The sequence below is a fragment of the Heterodontus francisci genome, chromosome 30 (genome assembly GCF_036365525.1).
Source record: "Heterodontus francisci isolate sHetFra1 chromosome 30, sHetFra1.hap1, whole genome shotgun sequence".
NCBI lineage: Eukaryota > Metazoa > Chordata > Chondrichthyes > Heterodontiformes > Heterodontidae > Heterodontus > Heterodontus francisci.
The window spans coordinates 61,235,291-61,250,870 of record NC_090400.1 but is presented as its reverse complement, the minus strand read 5'-3'; the positions used below and the strand labels follow the sequence as shown (position 1 = coordinate 61,250,870).

At 44.5% G+C, this 15,580-nt stretch overlaps 1 protein-coding gene across 1 annotated transcript in view; it reads right to left on the bottom strand.

The window, feature by feature from the left end:
• smg6 (SMG6 nonsense mediated mRNA decay factor) overlaps positions 1-15,580 on the bottom strand; it is a 451,841-nt gene that overhangs the window by 233,677 nt on the left and 202,584 nt on the right. The window contains 1 exon segment of the mRNA XM_068010820.1: positions 10,572-10,773. Coding sequence (XP_067866921.1) covers positions 10,572-10,773 — 202 coding nt within the window.

Sequence of the window (15,580 nt, the reverse complement as noted above, 5' to 3'; positions counted from 1 at the left end):
TGGAATGTATCTATTCTGTGTATTCTGAAATATCCCCTTAAATGTCTGTCACTGCATCTCTACTGACCTATCCTTTAACCTAATTTGCCAGCTTACTTTAGCTAGCTCTGCTTTCATGCCCTCATAATTGCCCTTATTGAAGTTTAAAATACTTTACTAAGTTTAAAGTACACTAAAACTAAAATAGTTTAAACTTCTCCTGGTGTCAGCACATCAATTTATATTAACCAGATAGTGTCCAGGACCCAACTATTTGTGAGGTCCAAGAACTACAGTTAGAGGAGCAGAAAACAGCCTTGGTCAGTCCAGATGTAGCAAATGTCATGCAGTCAAAATGAGAGCGGCACTTGCATACCACAATATAAAGCCCCTGAAATCAACAATGCCACACACCATTTCCCCCCTTCTGGTGGAATCCCTCCCCTTTGGGCCATTTTCATTTTTAAAAGAGCAGATAAATATTTCTACCAGAGGAGAATAATGGCTATGGGGAGAGAACGGGGCATTGAGATTAGTTTTAGATTGCTCTAATAAACAGCTGGAAGACACAATGGGCCAAATCAATTCCTTCCATGCTGTAATATTCTCTGGCTCTATTTTCTCTCGTAATATACTGCTCACTTCCCATAAAACATTGTTCAATTTACATATACTAGCCACAAGAAGCACATTATCTCCTCCCCCACCCATGTATAATCAGCAGGGCACCACTATCCTTGGACTCAACAGCTGGGTCTTTAAAGAGTTAAACACTCTGTGGCACATTATTTTGGTGGACTCACAGGGAATTATTCAAAATTGCAATATTGAGTTACATTTATTGCCTGTGTTCACCTCCTGCCCCACCCGCAGTGATGCTGACTTGGCCTTCAGCCAACCATAGCAGAACCATCAAAGCCTCCTCAGTAAAGAAAGCCTTACCTGACGAGTCATCTGCTTATGGCATCTCACATTTCAACATTGGTCACACAACACAATATGGCAGAAGTCTTTAACTGCCAAGAGGAGCATTAAAAAACTGGCAGTGCCCTGGCAGCGTGCCAAAGGACCATGTGACAGCGAAACTGGCCAAGATAATTTCCTCCTTCACACTTCCTTTCTACCAAAATGGAATCCTAGTAAATAGTTGAGAGTCCTGTAACAGGTAGAAACTTAACCTGGAACACAGAATTTTGATAGCAAATTCTTCCCCCACCTCTATTTTCTCCCTTTCCCTCCTTAGTCACCAATTCTGGCTGGGATACAATTCCATGGGTGACAGGAGCCCTCTCATGTGTCACCTGATTAAGTCTGTAAAGTAGCATACAGAGCAGTGCATCTACTAACTGAGCTTCTGGCGGAAGTAGGCACAAATCAAAGTATGTTAAAAACTTGATGGGTTAGAGACAGCAAAACAGAACAACACTGCCACTCACATCGGAGTCAGGGTCATACAGTTATTACAGCACTGAAGGAGGCCATTGAGCCAATCAACCCCATGCCAGCGGGTGTGAAGAGCAAGTTTGGGACAGACATCAGCAAGAATGTGGCTGCACATAGGATGAGCAATAGCTGGAATAGATTGTCAGGAAGAATAGGTGAGGCAGACGCTGGGCTTTCTATTTTAATTCTTTACTCAAAGTGAGGAACGTGCACAGGAATTAAACTCTTTCAATTTGAGGTACCCAGTTTCAGAATCAAGCACTTCCAAGTCAGAGAAACTCCGTCAGATGCTAAGGAAAGCTCCCTCCGCTCTGCCCCAACATCACAATTCCAAACTTAGGAGAGAATCCACTAATGTAGGAACATCCATCCATTTGAAACTGGAAGCCATACAATTGTGGTACTCCCTTATATACAGTACATACACAAAGGCTCGAAGGGCCGAATGGCCTACTCTTGCTCCTATTTCTCTAAGTGAGATTGCCCATATCAGAAGTGGACTAATGGTTTTTTGACTGGACTAGCAATCCAGAAAACAGGTTTAAATCTCAATCAAGCCAATAAATTTGGTAATTTGTTGGCTAACACCAGAACATGACCATAAAAACTGCCAGATTGTCACAAGAACACAACTGGTTAACTAATATCATCCATCTGTTCTGACCTACATGCTACTTAAGTCTCACATCAAGACTCCCGATGCTACTAGACAACTGGGAATGGTCTATAAAAGCTGCTTTGCATCCAAAGAAATGGGGAAAAAAAAAAGACCCTTCCCCTGTTATGTAAAAAAAAGCAAGCCCCCACCCCAATACTCCGTCGGTGTCCTTCGCATGGCCCACATGCCTCCACGTGCAGCAGGCTCTGCCCACTGACCAATCAGAAAAATGCAGATGACAAAAACTGCATATTATTAATATAGATGGAATATACGTTCTGTATTTTTATTCTGAGAAGCAAACTAGAGGCAAAGAACATAAGAAATAGAAGCAGGAATAGACCCATACGGCCCCTCGAGCCTGTTCCACTATTCAACGCAATCATGGTAAAAAGCTAGGGCCGTAGACTCAGGCCCAACACCACAGTACTTGCCAAAGCCAAGCAGAGAAAACTTGAAACAAAACAAAAAGTGCTGGAAATACTCAGCAGGTCTGGCAGCATCTGTGAAAAATCTGATCTCTGGCAGGATCTTGTAGTTTTTACCAACATACAGTCTGTACACCAATGCAGATGGCAAGTAAACAAGAGACTGTTAATGCAACCTACACCCCTTGACATCTCTCATTTCCTGCAGCCCACCCAAGAAAGTACCAAATATCCAAAGGTCTACTACCAACATTGTCTGTGTACAGCCTGTGTGCTACAAAAATCTCTACTCAAAGAAATGTGCACCCTTACATATGTGCTCCTCAGGCATGCACACGCACACCTGGGGAAAGCACACACTGGCAGCACGCCAGCCCTGTAGCTGCCTGAACTTGTATAACGTCATTTCACTTTCTTACAGAAATCACAAATTAAAGGCAGACTTACTTTCTTGAACAATAACTTACCTTTATATAGCACCTTTAACATAATAAAACATTCCAAGGCACTTCACAGGAGCATTATAAAACAAAATATGGCACTGAGCCAAATAAAGTCATATCAGAGCAGATGACCAAAGGCTTGGACAAAGAGGTAGGTTTTAAGAAGAGTCTTAAAGGAGGAAGGATAGGTATAGAGGTGGCGGGGTTTAGGGAGCAAATTCCAGAGCTTAAGGCCTAGGCAACTGAAGACACAACTGCCAGTGGTGGGACAATTAAAATCGGGGATGCTGAAGAGGTCAAAATTAGAGGAGCGCAGATATCTCATGGGTTGTGGACTGAAGGAGATGACCGAGATAGGGAGGGGCGAGGCCATAGGGGGATTTGAAGACAAGGACGAGAATTTTAAAATCAAGACATTGCTTGATTGGGAGCCAATGTAGGTCAGCGAGCACAGGGGACGATAGGTGAATGGGTTTTGGTGCAAATTAGGGCACAGGCTGACCACAAGTTTACAGAGAGTTGAATGTGGGAGACCTCCCAGGAGAGCATTGGAATAATCAAGTCTAGAGGCAACAAAGGCATTAGTGAGGATTTCAGCAGATGAGCTGAGGCAGGAACAAAGTCAGGCAATGTTACACAGGTGGAAATAGGCAGTCTTAGTGATAGTGCGAATACGGGGTCATCTCGGAGTCAAATATGACACCAATGTTGCCAACAGTTTGGTTTAATCTCATACAATTGCCAGGGAGAGGGATGGAGTCGGTAGCTAGGGAACGGAATTTGGAGCAGGGACCGAAAACAATGGCTTCAGTCTTCCCAATATTTAATTGAAAGAAATTTCTGCTCATCCAGTAATGGGTTTTGGATAAGCAGTCTGATAATTTAGCAACAGGTGGAGGAGTCGAGAGAAGATGTGGTGAGCTAGAGCTGGATGTTGTCTGTGCTTTTCAGTGATGTCGCCAAGGTGCAGCATATATGTGAGACATAGGAGTGGGCCAAGAGATCCTTGGGGGACACCAGAGGTAACGGTGAGACAGCAGGAAAGGAGGTGATTGCAAGCGATACTCGGACTATGATTAGAGAATGGAACCAGGAGAGTGCAGTCCCACCCATCCGGACAATGGTGCACAGGCATTGGAGGAGGATGGTGCGGTCAAGAATGTCAAAAGTTGCAGACAAATCGAGAAGGACAAGAAGGGATAGCTTACCTTTATCACAGTCACATAGGATGTTATTTGTGACTTTGATAAGAGCCATTTTGGTACGGCGGCAGGGGTGGAAATCTCATTGGAGGGATTCAAACATGGAATTTCAGGCAAGATGGGCACAGATTTGGGAGGCAACATGTTCCAGGACTTGAGAGGAAAGGGAGGTTGGAGATGGGACAATAATTTGCAAGAGCGATGGGTCAAGAGTTGGTTTTTTGAGAGAGGTGGTGACAGATTTGAAAGAGGGGGGGGGGCAACACCTGAAAAAGAGAACCGCTAATATCGGCTAATATGGGGACCAGGGGGGGGGAAGTTGGGTGATCAGTTTAGTGGGAATAGAGTCGCGGGAACAGGAGGGGGTCTCATGGACAAGATGAGCTCAGAGAGGGCATGAGGGGACAGAAACTAGAGAAAGCTGCTAGTTCAGGGCTAGGGTCGGGGCAGGATCTTTAGAGGAAGTTTGGCCTTGTGGACGAGTGGAATGGAGGGACGTGGCAGAGGCAGCTGATCAGATGATCTCAATCTTAGTGACAAAGATGTCCATGAGCTCATCGCACTTATTGTTGGAGGTGAGGGTGCAGGAAACAGGGTACAGTGGTCTAAGACAGTTTACAGTAGAGAAAAGACCCCAGGGGTTATCTTTGCATTCTAGGGTGATCCTGGAATAGTGAGCAGTTTTAGCAGATGAGACCAGGCTCCGATAGTGCCTTTTGTGGTCCAGCCAGATCTGGCGGTGAATGGCTAAACCAATTGCCTGCCATATCATTTCACACCTGCATCCCTTGGACTTAAGGGAGTGGAGATGAGGGCTGTACCAGGGGAACCAGAGAGAGTGTAATGGTTTTATTGGGGACTGGGGCATTGAAGGTGGAGGTGAAGGTGCGGGTCAGCAAATCAGTAGTGCAGAAATATTGTGACGAGTAAAGGGCCAAAGGCTAGATAGTTGGGATTTTGAAAGTGCAATTCTAAGTGAATTGGATGATTGTATTGGCCCCTGGAAAAAACTGAGTGAGGTAGGGGCGAAGAAGGGAGAAGTGGGTGGACAGTGAAGCAAATGGCCTTACTGTGATTGATACGATGGGACTAGCAAGACCACATGAAATGGTAAGGTCAAGGGGGTGGCTGTAAATATGGGTTGGGGAGTTTACATGAAGGGTGAGATTTAGAGAGGGTAAGAGGGCAGTGATGTCAGAGGAGAGAGAACATGGGGAGTTGAGATAGTGGCTGAAATCACCGAGGATGTGACGTCATTCAGAATGGAGTCTGAGGAAGGAAAGCAGTGAGGATGTCTTGGGAGAAAATTTTTATTGTACTTAGCAGGGCGGTAGAGAACAATGATTTTGAATGAGAAGTGAGGCGTTGGAACAAGGTTAACAGAAACAGTCAATGACACCCTGTGTCTCTACTCACTGACCTAATAGGCTTAATTTCCTCTGACAATGCACTGATTAATATGGCAATGGAAAATTCCTTTGTATGCTATTTTAGAAGTGCACAATATTTAAAATAATGCACAAGGAAATAACCACCATACCTAGTATGGTGCCAGAATAAATTCAACCCATAGTTGTCCTGAAAGCCACATCATAAAAAAATTCCAGTTACCATTTCTCCATATCATTTTTCTCTTGCTTCATTTAAAAATGAGTATTTTGTTCCACAACACAAATTATCCCCCAGAGCAAACAAACAACCAGTCTGGGCTATAGCCAGTGCCCCATCCTTACTGTACCTCACTTTCTATATCTTCAGATCAGGAGTGTTTTATTTTAACACATCTGAATAGAACTGTTTAATTTTTTAGGTTTACCTGAAAAACATTGAGTACCTGCCACACAGAGGCAAGAAGGGATACCATTCAGAGACTGCACTCAGCAATAAACCTCTAACAAAAAGGGAACCTCGCATTTATACCTCATCAAGTTTCAAAGCACTTCATATGCACGGAATTAGTCTTGATGTGCACTGACTGTTATGTTGGCAAATGCAACAGGCATTTTGCACAGAGCAAAGAGCAATGAGATCAATTTGCAGTTAATGTGTTTATTTGATGGTGTTGGTTGATGGAGGAATAGTGGCAGGTGACCAAAAGAATTCCTCACTCCTTTTCAAATTGTGCCATGGGATCTTTTACTTCCACCTGAATCACTAGAGCAGGCCTGTCCTTAATTATACATCTCAGCTGACGCTGCAGATTCTCCCTCAGTAATAACTGAAGTGTCATGTATGATTATGTGATTAACTCTTGAATTGAGGCTTGAACCACAACTGTCTAACTCAGAGGTGAGGCTGATACAAGGTGATGCTTTCTGCCCATAAAGATAGATCAGGTAGATGTGCACCATGCTTCAAGCAGTCTGTGTGCATTTATAGTGCACCTCTCCCACTGCATGTACATCCTTCACTACCATAAATACTCCATCTTTTAATAAAGGATTTGTTTTCCAGGTCTTCCACGAGCAAGCTGTTGAGATGGATTGGTCCGTGCACATAGCTACAAGTTTTTATAGCTCTGAACTAGAGACTCAAACTCCCACACTAACATATAAGTGAGATTATACAGTTCTCACCCACTGCACTGTGGTCATGGCTTCATGGGGTAGCAATGGGAGACAATAATGGTTTTTGATGGCCAGCTCGCCTTAGCAGCAGACATCGTTGCATCACATTGGTGCAGGGGTGGTCTGCCAGCACTTCAATCCATCACTCACTCAACCCACACATTTCCTGTTGGCCAAGTCACACTACACAGGTGTGAAAGGCAAAGCTGCTTTCAGCTGAAGGTACGGAAGGATCAGCAGGCAGACAGGGAGGGACACTGCTCTCAGTGTCATTTGTTTGTACAATGATGTTCAAAGTAAGTGCATCATACAGTGCAAATGAACCACTCACTCTCCTAGAAAACGTAATCTTCCACACACTCCACCTTATAAACAAACCAACTTCCCACCTCAGTGTGTAGGAATATGTTCGACAAATTGCAGAACTTACAACATGGGCTTGGAATCTGTTTCTACAAGGCTTGGCTTTGAGAGAAAACACATAGCCAACTCATTTTCAACTGTCTCCTCTCCTAAAGACACTGACCCTTGCTGGGGTACCATCCCACAGATACTAGTAGCAGTGCTCCTTCATGTGTGAACCTAGGCAGAGGGTATCAGCAGAATGTTCAATGTTGAGGGGCAAATCCTGTCCTAGACCGAGTTCTCTCTCACACACAATTCCAGCAGTGGTCACGAGACTGCAATCAAGACTGGTCGCCTGGCTGATTTATTTCAGTAGCAATGAGGCTGGCTGTAGTGTCCCTATTGCTCCCTCAGCTGAGATTAGTTTTTTAATGGAATCAATCGCCAGAACATTCAAGGTCAATGCTTCATATCCATGCCAAGTTCAGTTTGTGGCATTCTGACGCGTGGCAATGCACTCAGGCTCTGTTACTGCTTGTTGGGATAATTTAGCTTCTGTATACTTTTACATTTTATAGAGGACAGCTTAGAAAAAGCCAAATCTGAGGTGGGTGGGGGTTTGTCCTGTAACCAAACGTTACCAACTTTGATGGGACTGTGATTCACTGCTGTGATTCACCTACGGGGCTGAATGCTTCATTAGGATGGTATGATAGACAGTTTATAGTTAACTCTACAAATCAACGGCCAATTTTCCCCAAAGAGGAGTTCATTCCACACCAGCCAGGCATGCGCCATGGAGAGGTCACTCCATAGTTGCCTCACAGCGACTGACACCACTGACCACCTCTAGGCGCTTACCCATTGTCTCTCGAGACAAGGAGGCCAAAGAAGAAGAAGAAGACTTGTATCAGTCTTGTTCCACATCACATCCGTGCCAAAATAACTGAATTTTCAGGGCTGACACACACATTTTTTGTTCTGAAGGCTTTTTTCTTCCTCCAGACAGGCTCTGGAATATTTACTGTAAGATGATTATTATTGAGAGTGAAAGGTCAGCGCATTTTCTCTCTCACATTAATTTACCCCTCTCCTCTGGATATGGGTTGCCCGAATGTCCTTTGGCACCTCACTGAAAGAGCCAGTGACTGCCGGCACGCTACTCCTTCATAGCAGCACACAGTCGAGGCGAACCCTGGTCTCGCACGACATACATACAGGCTGAGTGTTTCAGCAGAGATTGAGAACCAAACTCAGGGCTTGTAAGGCTCTGACACTCATTGCCTTAACCAACTAGCCTAATGGGTTAAGATAATTTAAATGGGAAAAACATATTAAGAAACAACTTTGCAGCTACAACAATGGTGGACAAGCCGCCAGCGCTAGGCTGTTCGCAATATACGCGCCACCAGTGCCAGGCCACTACCACAGCATGTGCTCTGTGCCAGGCAACTACCACAGTGCATACTCTGTGCCAGGCTGATACCAGTCATTTCTTAAAGGAAGCTGAGCTGTCACATTAAGCCCCTGCACTGAGACACCAATACTTGCCCCATATGCTGGAGTGAGAGGAGGGAATGACAATCCAACCAATAGGCTTCAAAATCTGGTGTTACACTGGCACATTGATTGCTCTCCTTGGCGATACTAGTGCTGCCAGAGTTAAAATGTCAGGTATTAACGCATCGGACAAACTTACCTCAGAAATACACTGATTTACTGAAGCAGCTAACTCTGGTAAGGTCCAAGGAAGTGCTTTTAAAGTGTTTAGTTTATATAACCTACTGCTGAAAGTAACCCTCACTGAAGCATCTTTATTACTGTATTAACTAAATCATAAAAATAAACCCTCTTACAATATGAATCCCACTCCCTCATTTTTCCAATTTAATATGCCTGTATGTTTTTTTGGAACATCACTGTTCATAGGATCACAGAATGAAGTATCACAGAAGGAGGCCATTCAGTCCATCATGTCTGTCCCGGCAGTTTGAAAGAGCAATTCAATTAATTCCACATCCCTGCTCTTTCCCCATAGCCCTGCAAATTGTTTTACTTCAAGTATTTATCCAATTCCCTTTCAAAGGTTACTACTGAACCTGCTTCCACCACCCTTCCAGGCAGCACATTCCATGTCATAACAATACACTGCCTAAACATATTTTTTCTTCATCTTGTCTCTGGTTCTTTTGCCAATTACTTTAAATCTATGGCCTCTGGTTATTGACTCTTCTGCCACCGGAAACAGCTTATTTACTCTAGCAAAACTTTTCATAATTTTGAATACCTCTATCAATTCTCCCTTAGCCTCTCTCGCTAAGGAGATTAAGCCCAGTACTCCAGTCTCTCCACATAACTGATGTTCTTCATCCCTGGTACCATTCTAGTAAATCTCTTCTTCAGACTTTCCGAGACCTTGACATCCTTGCTAAAGTATGGTGCCCAAAACTGGACACAACACTCTAATTGGGGTCTAATCCTTGTTTATAGAGGTTTAGCTTTTATACTCGATGCCTCTTTTTAACAGCCTTCTCAACTTGGCCTGCCACCTTCTGAGATTTGTGTGTGTACACCCCCAGGTCTCCCTGTTCGTGTATTTGCTTTAAAATTGTACCATTTAATTTATATTGCCTCTCCCAATTTTTCCTACCAAAATGTATCATTTCACACCATTAAATTTTATATGCCAATGAGTGTATCCATTTTACCAGTCAGTGTATGTCCTCATGAAGTCTGTTCTCCCACAAAACCTGACTGGTTTGCTGTGAGTTTCCAGCATTTTCTGTTCTTATGAAAAGATTGTTCATTTATCACTTACAACCCACCACTATGGTTTCAGAGGATTCCAAGATTGGTTTGTTTGTACCACAAATGAATCTCTGTCCCACTTGAACAAGGAGGGGCTGACGATGAATGCACTTGTGCGACAGCAGTTCCAAACAAGTATAATAAGTTGCAGGAGGCTGAAGGGTCAACAAGATATCACAACTAACACAGTCAATGCGTATGGCTGAGCTTGGGGCCTCCTTATAGACTTTTCTTTGCACACTTACTTTAAAAAGTGCAAACTTAACTGCAGAAATGTCCAATAAAATGCAGTGATTTGGACCCTTGACATTTTTTAGGTGTGAGACAATAAAAGAAAAAGATTGGGGTTCAGCCCGTGGCCTCATTGAAATCATGTTCTGGAACTATGATACAGCCTGAGACAACTGGACGACTGCCCAGTGCAGAGTTCTGTGGCAGGGCTTGACGTCCTCCGTTTAGCTTAATGAGGAGGTGGCCAACACAAGCTATTTAGACAAGAAGGGAAAGAAGTGTATACAAAAGCATGCCACAGAGCACACGCTACAGGAAGAGGTGCTTTTCATGACACTGGTGCCGCAGAAACAGATGTCAGATGCTGAGGTCACGGTTTTCCCTTTACACCCTCACTGACTTAATCACATTCTGTTTAAAAAAAGCCTTCCCAGGAACAAGAGTTTACAGCGTGCCCCCCGGCTGACCTTATCTGCGGCTGTCTCCACGTAGCATGGGTCCTGAGGGGCAGCTAGGAGAGGAACAAAGCCCGAGAGGATCTTGTCCTCCTCCAGAACAAGCAGGGTGAGGTCCTCATCCGGGTCCTTGTACAGAGGTACCTCTGACTGGTTGACAGCTGTGAAAATGTTGCAGAACTCTGCCAGCATGGCCCACACATCGATGGCAATTCTGAGGAGAGGAAATTCAACAGAAAAAAACAAGAGCCAAAGGTTAGGTCACTGGGGAGAAGAAAGTGATGCTCAGCAAAGTGTTTTAGGATGTAAAGACATTGTTAATAATAAAACATTCATTCGGAACTAGAAAAACAGATGATGTTTTTATTAAGTCAGCATAGGAACAGTTCCGGATTTCGGTCTCAAACGATTACCCAATTAGGAAAAAAGAAGCAGATGCAGGTGTTGTGACTTTGAGCTTCGACACTCCCGTTCCAATGAACATTTGCACGTTTTTAATAGTTACAGAATGCTTTTGAGCTCATTCTTATCAATAAATTAAGCATTTCCATCAAAGTATGCTTCTCTCACAAGTGGCAGTCAACCCACCGCCCCCTTGTCACGTAAACAATGGCTTATGCTGCACTTTACCACACACTAATCTGCAAATTTAAGTGTAGCAGATGCTTTGGAATTGCTGCCACATCCCCAGCATTGCCTGTAAATACTGAAACACTCCCAGGGCCTCACCACAAATATTGATACACCCCTGGGGATCCCCTGCAAATAGTGACACACTCCCAGGGACTCAATGCAAATACTGACATACTCCAGCGGATCCTCTGCAAATCCATGATGAACACTACTTGGAAGAAGCAGTGAGGGTAGCAAGGGCACAGAATGTACTCTGGGTGGGGCACTTCAATGTCCGTCACGAAGAATAGCTCAGTAGCACCACTACTGACTGAGCTGGCTGAGTCCTGAAGGACATAGCTGCTAAACTGGGCCAACCACAGTTGGTGAGAGAATCAAGAAGAGGGAAAAACCTATTTGACCTCGCCTTCACTAATCTACCTGTCGCAGATGTATCTGTCCATGACGGTATTGGCAGGAGTGACCACCGCACAGTCCTTGCAGGGATGATGTCCCATCTTCACACTGTGGATACCCTCCATTGTGTTGTGTTGCACTGCAACCGTGCTAAATTGGATAGATCTAACACCTCAAAACGGGGCATCCATGAAGCACTGTGAACCATCAGCAGCAGAGTTGTATTCAAACACAATATGCAATCTCATATCCCAGAATATCCCTCATTCTACCATAACCATGAAGCCAGGAGGTCAACACTGGTTCAATGAGGACTGCAGGAGAGCATGCCAGAAGCAGCACCAGGTATACCTCAAACTGAGATGCCAACCTGGTGAAGCTATAACACGGGACCTACATACACGCTAAACAGCGGAAGCAGCATGCATGGATCAAATCAAAGCTCTGCAGTCCTGTCACAACCAATTGTGAATGGTGGTAGACAATTAAACAACTAACAGAAACAGGAAGCTCTATAAACATTCCCATCCTCAATGGTGGGGGATCCCAGCACTTCAGTGCAAAAGACAAGGCTGAAACATTTGCAATCATCTTCAGTCAGAAGAGGCCCAGAAGTGCCAAGTGGATGACCTATCTCGGCCTCCTCCTGAGTTCCCTAGCATTACAGATATCGGTCTTCAGCTAATTAGATTCACTCCACGTGGTATCAAGAAACAGCTGAAGACACTGGTTACAGCAAAAGCTATAGGCCCTGACAACATCCCAGCTGTATAACTGAAGACATGTTCTCCAGAACTAGCTGTGCCCCTAGCCAATCTGCTCTAGTACAACTACAACACTGGCATCTACCCGACAATGTGGACAATTTCTCAGGTATGTCTTGTTCGCAAAATGCTGGACAAATCCAATCTGGCTAATTACTGCCCCATCATTCTACTCTCGATCATCAGCAAAGTGATGGAAGGTGTCAATGACAGCACCATCAATCAGCACTTACTCAGCAATAACCTGCTCACCGATGTTCAGTTTGGATTCCACCAGTGGCACTCGGCTCCTGACCAAACATGGGACAAAAAAGCTGAATTGCAGAGGTGAGGTGAGTGTGACTGCCCTTGACATCAAGGCAGCATTTGACCGTGTGTGGCATCAAAGAACCCTAGCAAAACTGAAGTCAATGGAAATTAGGAGGAAAATTCTCCACTGGTTGGTGTCATACCTAGCACAAAGGAAGATGGTTGTGGTTGTTGGAGGCCAATCATCTCAGCACCAAGTCATCGCTGCAGGAGTTCCTCAGGGTAGTACCCTAGGCTCAAACATTTTCGGCCACTTCATCAATGCCTCTCCTCCCTCATAAGGTCAGAAGTCATTGAATCATGGACACATTGCGGCACAGAAGGAGGCCATTCAGCCCAGAGTCCATGCTGGCTCTCTGTACAGCAATCCAATGAGTCCAATTCCCCTGCTCTATCCCTATATCCCTGCAAGTTTATTTCCCTCAAGTGCCCATCCAATTTCCCTTTTGCAATCATTCATCATCTCCAGTTCTACCACCCTCATAGGCAGCAAGTTCCTGGTCACTACCAACTACTGCGTAAAAAAGTTCTTTCTCTCATCCCCCCTGCATCTCTTGCCCAAAGCCTTCAATCTGTGCCCCTCATCCTTGTACCATCAGCTAATGGGAACAGCTTTTCTTTGTCTACCTTACCTAAGCCTGTCATAATCTTCTGCACCTCTAACAACTCTCCCCTCACGCACTTTTGCTCCTAGGAGAACAACCCCAGCTTCTCCAACCTAATCTTGTAGCTAAAATCCCTCAAGCCTGGTACTAATCCCTCATGGCTGGGACCACCACCACCTGCAAGTTCCCGTCCAAGTTACACAGCATCCTGACTTGGAACTAAATCGTTGTTCCTTCACTGTCGCTGGGTCAAAATCCTGGAACTCCCTTCCTAACAGCACTGTGGGTGTACCTACCTCACAAGGACTGCAACGGTTCAAGAAGGCAGCTCACCACCACCTTCTCAAGGGCAATTAGGGATGGGTAATAAATGCTGGCCTGGCCAGCGACGCCCACATCCCATGAATGAATAAAAAAAAAAAATTCTGGTAAATCTCCTCTGCACCCTCTCAAGAACTCTCCTATGCTTCCTAAAGTGTGGTGACAGAACTGGATGCAATACTCTCGTTGTGGCTTAACCAGAGCTTTATAAAGGTTCAGCATAACTTCTCTACTTTTGTACTCAATACCTCTATTTATGAAGCCCAAGATCCCATATGCTTTACTAACTACTCTCTCAATATGTCCAGCCACCTTCAAGAATCTGAGCATGTGGAGCCCCAAGTCCCTCTGTCCCTGCACACTCTTTAGAGTTGTGCCATTTAGTGCATACTGCCTCTCCATATCGCTTCTGCCAAAATGCATCACCTCAGATCTCTCTATTAAATTCTATCAACCATTTGTCTGCCCATTCTGCTAGCCTATGTCCAGTTGAAGTCAATTGGTACCATCCTCACTGTTTTGCACACCTCCAAATTTGCTATCATTGGCAAATTTTGAAATTTAAGTCTGTATTCCAATATCCAAGTCATTTATATATATATATATCAAAAAAGCAGTAGTCCCAGCACTGAATCTTGTCTACTATTCTCTAGTCTGAAAAACAACCATTTACCACCACTCGCTGTTTTCTGTCAACCCAATTTTTTATCCAAGCTGAATCTGACCCTCAGAAAGTCAGAAAGTTGTGGGTTCATGTTCTACTCCAGATACTTGAGTACAAAAATCTAGGCTGACACTCCCAGTGCCAGTAGCAAGGGAGTGCTGCACTGTGGGAGGTGCTGTCTTTCACACGAAACTTTAAACTGAGATCTCGTCTGTCCTCTCAGGCGGAAGTAAAAGATCACATGGCATTATTTAAAATAGCAGGGCAGTTCTCCCCAGTGTCCTGGCCAATATTTATTTATTTTTTATTTTTTTTATTTTATTTAGAGATACAGCACTGAAACAGGCCCTTCGGCCCACCAAGTCTATGCCAACCATCAACCACCCATTTACACTAATCCTACATTAATCCCATATTCCTACCACATTCCCACCTCAATTCTCCTACCACCGACCTATACTAGGGGCAATTTACAATGGTCAATTTACCTATCAACCTGCAAGTCTTTCAACCTGCAAGTTAGGGCGGCACAGTGGCGCAGTGGTTAGCACCGCAGCCTCACAGCTCCAGCGACCCGGGTTCAAATCTGGGTACTGCCTGTGTGGAGTTTGCAAGTTCTCCCTGTGTCTGCGTGGGTTTTCTCCGGGTGCTCCGGTTTCCTCCCACAAGCCAAAAGACTTGCAGGTTGGTAGGTAAATTGACCATTATAAATTGCCCCTAGTATAGGTAGGTGGTAGGGAAATATAGGGACAGGTGGGATGTGGTAGGAATATGGGATTAGTGTAGGATGAGTATAAATGGGTGGTTGATGGTCGGCACAGACTCGGTGGGCCGAAGGGCCTGTTTCAGTGCTGTATCTCTAAACTAAACTAAGTCTTTGGCTGTGAGAGGAAAGCGGAGCACCCGGAGAAAACCCACGCGGTCATAGGGAGAACTTGCAAACTCCACACAGGCAGTACCCAGAATTGAACCCAGGTCGCTGGAGCTGTGAGGCCACGGTGCGAACCACTGCGCTGCCCAATTTCTCAACTGACATCACAAACAGATTATCTAGTTATCTGGTTGTTTACAGGATGTTGCTGTGTGCAAATTGGCTGCTACATTTCCTACATTACAATAGTGACTACACTTCAAAATTATTCCCGAGGTCATGAAGGACGCTATAGAAATGCAAGTCTGTGTTTATTATTTTTGAATAATGATGTTGAAGACTCTTGGGAATTAATTTAAAGAGGAGCAGAGAGTTTTCCTGATATCCTAGCCAACAATTCACCCTCAATCAAAACCACAAAAAACATATTAACTGGTTATTCATCTCATTGCAGTCCC